At 46.1% G+C, this 7,337-nt stretch overlaps 1 protein-coding gene across 1 annotated transcript; it reads right to left on the minus strand.

Moving 5' to 3' along the window:
• Nucleotides 1-1,040: 1,040 nt before the first annotated feature.
• LOC118078647 (small ribosomal subunit protein eS4) lies at nt 1,041-7,173 on the minus strand. The gene is made up of 7 exons (XM_035102568.2): nt 7,135-7,173; nt 5,445-5,522; nt 4,426-4,606; nt 4,202-4,299; nt 3,794-3,965; nt 3,405-3,562; nt 1,041-1,336 (listed from the first exon to the last, which is right to left on the minus strand). The coding sequence occupies exons 1-7, from the start codon at nt 7,135-7,137 to the stop codon at nt 1,235-1,237; spliced, it is 792 nt and encodes a 263-aa protein (XP_034958459.1). The 5' UTR covers nt 7,138-7,173; the 3' UTR covers nt 1,041-1,234.
• Between the last annotated feature and the right edge of the window lie 164 nt (nt 7,174-7,337).

The raw sequence follows: 7,337 nt of genomic DNA on the forward strand, positions 1-7,337 counted from the left end.
GAAGAAATTGAGGCAGTGAGAGATTTTACTTTCTTGGGTTCCATGATCACTGCAGATGGTGACAGCAGTCACGAAATTAAAAGACGCCTGCTTCTTGGGAGAAAAGCAACGACAAACCTAGACAGCATCTTCAAAAGCAGAGACATCACCTTGCCGACAAAGGTCTCTATAGTTAAAGCTATGGTTTTCCCAGTAGTGATGTATGGAAGTGAGAGCTGGACCATAAAGCTGATCGACAAAGAATTGATGCTTTTGAATTATGGTGCTAGAGGAGACTCTTGAGAGTCCCATGGACTGCAAGAAGATCAAACCTATCCATTCTGAAGGAAATCAGCCCTGAGTGCTCACTGGAAGGACAGATCGTGAAGCTGAGGCTCCAATACTTTGGCCACCTCATGAGAAGAGAAGAATCCTTGAAAAATACCCTGATGTTGGGAAAGATTGAGGGCACTAGGAAAAGGGGACGACAGAGGACAAGATGGTTGGACAGTGTTCTTGAAGCTACGAACATGAGTCTGACCAAACCCCAGGAGGCAGTGGAAGACAGGAGTGCCTGGCGTGCTCTGGGGTCACGAAGAGTCGAACACAACTAAACAACTAAACAACCACCACCTTAGTTGGAAGCCGCCCAGAGTGGCTGGGGAAACCCAGCCGGATGGGCAGGGTACAAATAATAAATTAGTATTAGGGCAGGCAGCTCCCCAGGTCTAGAGATCCTTGTCTTTTCGGCACCTGCCCTAAAGATCCGGTTCAGACAAGCCTATAATTTTAATTCATTATGAGGCCTTGTAACTTGCATAGGGTTGGGTTTTCCTCAAACGTAGGGGGAAGAGGCTGGGTCTCCCAAAGCTTCTTTGCTGGAAGAAAACGTGCCAATCTCCATTCGGAGGTACTGACACCTGACCGTAAGCATGTATATAGATCGTTCTGAGCACTGTAAATAATCAGCACTTAATAAAAGTCTAAAAGGACTATGCTGCGAGGAGTCGTTACTCTAGAGTAGCCACATCAGCCCCTCTGACACTTAGGAAACAAAAAAATGATTTTTGTTTTTTCTTTATTTGGTTCCGTAATTGATGGAAAACAAGCCCTTGAAACTTCAGGAGAGTTGACTAAATGCAAGGCTATAAAAACCCGAGAGTGTCATTTCCCAATCTGGTTTCTTTAGCCCTCACTGTAAACAAGTGTTACAGTGACAATAAAATATTTCCCATTTCTATTTCCATGTGCATCTTCATCCGCTGCTCTGCTTGGCTGCCAGCCGCTTGTCTCGCTCCTCAGCAATGGTGAGGCGGATGCCCTTCCCGCGAGGCAGAGAGATCCACGGCTTGTTCCCCTGGATTGATGACAAAAATCAAAATATAAACCACAAAATATAAATCCAAATTTCCTCCCATAACAGTCACTTTAAAAAACAACAACACCAACCCACCATTCCATGGTAACCTCTGCAACCTCCCAAAATCTCAAAGCTAGCTTTCTATCGGCAAGATCCACAGGAAATATCCACCCCTCCTACACTTCCCCCATCCCCCTATTACACACTGCCATCTCTAAAAATGTACATTATTTCCTTGTTTTCTACATATTTCTATTACTAAAGGTGTGAGTGTTTATTTAACCCATGACTAAAATCTTGCTTGCAACAATATAAAACCAGGACACGAGGGGCTGAAAAGGAGGTTGGGCAAGGCACAGGGAGGGAAACAGGCAAGAGGGCCAGATTTTAAAGGGTTTTTTTGTTTATGATATAAAATAGGTTTTTTTAAATATTTGGTTGGAAGCTGCCCAGAGTGGCTGGGGAAACCCAGTCAGATGGGCGGGGTATAAAAAATATTACAGTGGTGCCTTGACTTACGAAGGCGATCTGTTCCGTGACGCTCTTCGTAAGTCAAAAGTCTTCGGTTGTCGAAGCGTCCATTTTGTGCATGCTCGAAGCGCGATTTTGTGCTTCTGTGCATGCGCGTGCGGCGAAAAGACTTCCGAGTCGAAACCTTCAGAAGTCGAGTCATTCGGATGTCGAGGTACCACTGTATATTATTATTATCATTGCTACTATATATTATATCAAGGCCCATTTGACTTCACTCTCCAAGATGTCTGGCTCAAGGTCAACCACACTACCTGGGGTGTACGAGACCTCCATATCTTTCTGGTATAATTCCTCTGTGTATTCCTGCCACCTCTTCTTGATGTCTTCTGCTTCTGTTAGGTCCTTACCACTTTTGTTCTTGATTATGGTAATCTTTGTATGAAATGTTCCTTTCATATCTCCAATTTTATTGAACAGATCTCTGGTTTCCCCCATTGTATTGTTTTCCTCTATTTGCCTCCTCTCCCCCGCTATTTGTAAGGTCTAGTTGGACAGCCACTTTGCTTTCTTGCATTTCCTTTTCATTGGGATGGTTTTCGTTGCTGCCTCCAGAATGTTACGAGCCTCCATCCAGTTCTTCAGGCACTCTGTCCACCAAATCGAAATCCTTAAAATCGAGATCATTCTATCATTTTTGAGATTGCATCCCAGTACAGCTTTTGCCACTCTTTTGTTGACTATGAGGGCCACTCAATCTCTTTTACGGAATTCTTGCCCACAGTAGTAGATATGTTGGTCGTCTGAACTGAATTTGCCCATTCCCGTCCATTTTAGTTCACTGATGCCCAGGATGTCAATATTTATTCTTGCCATCTCCTTTTTGACCACATCCAGCTTACCAATATTTTTCTTTACAGCATTGGATTTTCCTTTCGCTTCCAGGCATATCCGCAACTGAGCATCCTTTCGGCTTTGGCCCAGCCGCTTCATCAGCTCTGAATCTACTTGTACTTGTCCTCCGCTCTTCCTCAGTAGCATGTTGGACGCCTTCCGACCTGAGGGGCTCATCTTCCAGCGTCATAACTTTTTTATGCCTGTTGTCTTTGTCCATGGAGTTTTCTTGGCAGGGATACTGGAGTGGCTTGCCAGTTCCTTCTTCAGGTGGATCACGTTTGGTCAAAACTCTCCACTATGACCTTTCCGTCTTGGGTGGCCCTGCATGGCATAGCTCATAGCTTCTCTGAGTTATTCAAGCCCCTTCGCCACGACGACAGTGATCCATGAAGGAGATTTTAGAGTTTAGTTTTTTTTAAAAATTAAATCCATAAAAATAGGAGCAAGCCGCAAGGCACAGAACGTTCAAAACCATGGGAAAGCGAAAAATTAATAATCAACAATTTGGATTACAATTTGATTTTTTTGTTTATTGTTTTTAATTGGAATATTATATTTGGAATATTATAATTGGCTGTTTGCATTGGAAAACATTAAAAAAAACCACGGGAAAGGGTCACCATTTAGGAACAGCATCTCGGGGGGTGAGGTCTTAATAAATTCCAGGAAAATTGAATATTAAATCAAAACCACTCACCTTGCCAATGACAAAGATGTTGGAGAGCCTTGTGGCAAAGCTGTTGCCGTTGGTGTCCTTGACGTGAACCACATCAAAGGAGCCAGGGTGCCTCTCACGGTTGGTTATCACCCCAATGCGCCCCAAGTTGGCACCCCCCGTCACCATGCAGAGGTTGCCTGTCGAGGAGAAAAGGGAGGGAAAGTCAAGAACGGGCCTGCGAGGCAGAATTGGGACCAGGCGGCGGGGACGACGACATATATATATATATATATATATATATATATATATATATATATATATATAGCTATAGATATAGAATTTCCATATGCTGTATATATTCACCGTCTCCCCCCATTGGGGAAGAATGATTGCGGCGCTCTTGACACACTTTGAGGAACCCTCCTCACCTGTGTCGAATTTGATGAAGTCGGTGATCTTGCCCGTCTGCAGGTCGACCTGGACGGTGTCGTTGACCTTGACCAGGGGGTCCGGGTAGCGGATGGTGCGGGCATCGTGCGTCACCAGCCGGGGGGTGCCTTTGGTGCCCACCAGGATGCGGCGCACCTTGCACAGCTTGTACTGACAGGAGGAATGGGATTAATATTAAGAGGATGCCAACAAGGCCGAGCCTTCCTGTAAAAAAAGGGATTTGAATCCAGTCTTCCTCACGAGGGATTTAAATTGTGATTTAAATCACAAAACCCCTCTGACCATTGATCATTCCTTCCTCTGGTTGTCCATCTTAATTTTAAAAAAAAAGATGCCAGCAAGGCTGGGTCTTTTGGTAAGAAAAAAGGATTCAAATCCATTCTCACCTTGGCCTCCTCGGGGCTGATGCGATGCACAGCAAAGCGCCCCTTGGTGTCGTACACCAGGCGGAAGTGCTCGCCCGTCTTCTCGATGCTGATGACGTCTGCGGGGGAAAGAGGGTGGGTGTTATGGAGGGATGCCAGCATGGCGCAACCACCGCGCAAACCCCGTTTCCCGCCCCTGGAAATCTGGCATTTCCAACCCCGTGGCTCGCAATATAGGGCCTCACCCATGAAGCCTGCCGGGTAGGTGATGTCGGTGCGAACTTTGCCGTCAATCTTGACAAAGCGCTGCATGCAGATCTTCTTGACCTCATCGCCCGTCAGGGCGTATTTGAGCCGGTTGCGGAGGAAAATCACGAGCGGGAGGCACTCGCGCAACTTGTGGGGTCCCGTCGATGGGCGTGGCGCCTAGAACCCCCAAAGGGAAAGGTTAGAGGGCAGCAAATCTAGAGCGCCTGAAACGACAACTCCCAGAATCCAGCTGGCTCTGGACACAAATAATTTGTTGCTATTATTATTATGAGAAAACATCTGAAGGCAGCCCTCTCTAGGGAAGCTTTTGCATGTGTATTTTTTTAATAAAAAAAATTATATCTATATAATAGACTTTCACTGGGCATGGAAGCTCAATAATCTATGTATTTATTTTGTGTTTTATTCCTGCATTTTCCCAGATGATATTTTACATCCCTTGTTTTGTCGCAATGTTCAACAGACTCCCTAACTTATCCTTCCCCAAGATCCTTTATTTTTCTACATTTCCTTTATTTTGATCTATAATGTTGTGTTTGTTTCTCTACAACTGGTTATCAGTTAGTTTTTCTTGTTATTATGCATTGTGTTCTAATATATTTGTGGTTTTAATATTCAGTTGGAAGCCGCCCAGAGTGGCTGGGGAAACCCAGCTAGATGGGCGGGGTATAAATAATAAACAATTATTATTATTTAGTATTTTTCTGCTATAAATTACCCCAGTATGAACAGTGAGATTTAATAAGTCACAAGGAATTTATAGATTGGAAATTCAATAAACCACCACCAGAAATTTATTGATTTAATATTGATTTAATAAACCACAAGGAATTGAATACGTAAAGAAGGAAACAAAATTAAGGGTAAGGCGTTTAATAAAGAAGGTAAACCAAAGAAGCCCAGGAAGTGCAAGGCTCCCCTTTTAAAAAGGGTTCTAAAAGGAAATATAAATACGCTTTTTTTCACTCTCTCCTTTTGGAAAAAAGATACTTGCAAAGACTCCCGTCAGCTTGTCCAGCATCCAGTGCTTGGGGGCTGCCACCCGTTTCAGGTGCTTCTTGGGTCCTCGAGCCTGAGGGGGGGAAAGCAGGCAAAGGGCATGGGTTCGAAATCTGCCCGGAAGTTTAAGCAGATCATAGAATCCTAGAGTTGGAAGAGACCACAAGGGCCATCCAGTCCAACCCCCTGCCAAGCAGCAAACACTATCAAAGCATTCCTGACATATGCCTGTCAAGCCTCTGCTTAAAGACCTCCAAAGAAGGAGACTCCACCACACTCCTTGGCAGCAAATTCCTGTCGAACAGCTCTTACTGTCAGGAAGTTCTTCCTAATGTTTAGGTGGAATCTTCTTTCTTGAAGTTTGAATCCATTGCTCCGTGTCCGCTTCTCTGGAGCAGCAGAAAACAACCTTTCTCCCTCCTCTATATGACATCCCTTTATATATTTGAACATGGCTATCATATCACCCCTTAACCTTCTCTTCTCCAGGCTAAACATACCCAGCTCCCTAAGCCGTCCCTCATTTTTGCATGGCGGCGGGCTTGACTAGAAGACCATGGAGCCCCTTCCAGCCGTCCCTGTTCTATGAACCCGCACCCATTTTAATTGATTTATAATTGATTCCCGTTTAAATGATTCCCATTTAGTTTCTAGTAAAGCATCCTTGGGCTAATAATAATAAAAATAATAAAAGTGGGCTCAGGGTGGCTAACAACCAATATGAAACCTTCACTAAAAGCCACTTAAAAACATCTTTAATACAGCATAAAATACAACATAAATGTAGCATCCATGTCAATAAAATTTAAAAAACCTCAGGGTCATTTTGTTGGGGGGGGGGAGACCCAGTTCAGTAAACGTTAGCTAATTCTCCCCTGGCCTCCTTGCTGGCCCAAGTAGGTCTAATTTAGCCAGCTAGCCATAGTGACTAATGTTTATTGGATGGCTTTCCCCCAAATTGATTCTCGAACTTGAATTTTATGGTTATTCATGCTTTTATCCTGTATTTTATCCTGCTTTCATGTTGTATTACAATGAAGTGTTTTCAATTTGTTATTACCTGCCCTGAGCCCAGGTTTTTGAACAGGGAAGGGGGGGTATAAATAAATAAAAATATCATTATTCTGAAGTGATCACCAGGACTAACTGCCTAAGTTGGTCCTGCTAGGGCCAGCAAGGAGAGCAGGGAAGAGTTTAATTGTGGGGTCCCAGAAGGGTTTCTTCATAGAAAAATGAAGGGGAAAGGGACTGGAGGATCAGGCTAATTCAAATCAAGTCCTGCAACTCCCTTCTCCCTTAGGGCAACCCCCCCCCAGCAGGATCCGGCCCCGCTCCTGCGCCCCAGTCCAGTGGCAGGCAGTTCCCCCGGCCCGTCAAGCCCCGCTTCCCAAGAGATCGCTTGATGGGAGTTGTAGCTCCCAAACAGCTGGAGGGCCCAGTTGGGCCAGGCCTGGTTTAGAGAGCATGTTTGGCCGGCGGCCCTGTTCCCTGTGGCCCGCATTGCGCATGCTCGCCCCCCAAACCTAGCGTGCCCCGACGCGGCGCTTCCGCGCCCCCGAGCGCCACCATTTCCCCGCCCCACGGAAGAGCGGCGTCTCCCGCGCGCCCGAAAGCGCCGCGCTCGGCGGAGCCGCCGCCTCGGATGGCGACGGATCGCTCCGCCGGCCCGAAGCCCGAGCACTCACCATGGCTGCAAGCTCTCGACGAAAAAGGAAAGCACTTCCGCCGGCCGGGGATTATATATCCGGGCCGGGCGGGGCGGGGCGACGAAGCGCCGCGCCGCCCGCAGCGACATCTGGCGGACGGAGGCGGCATCGCGCCGAGAGGAGGTTTCGCAGCCAATGAAATGGGGAAATGGGGATCCGAGGCATCTAGTCTGACCCACTGA

This window comes from Zootoca vivipara, chromosome 12 (assembly GCF_963506605.1).
Source record: "Zootoca vivipara chromosome 12, rZooViv1.1, whole genome shotgun sequence".
Classification (NCBI taxonomy): domain Eukaryota; kingdom Metazoa; phylum Chordata; class Lepidosauria; order Squamata; family Lacertidae; genus Zootoca; species Zootoca vivipara.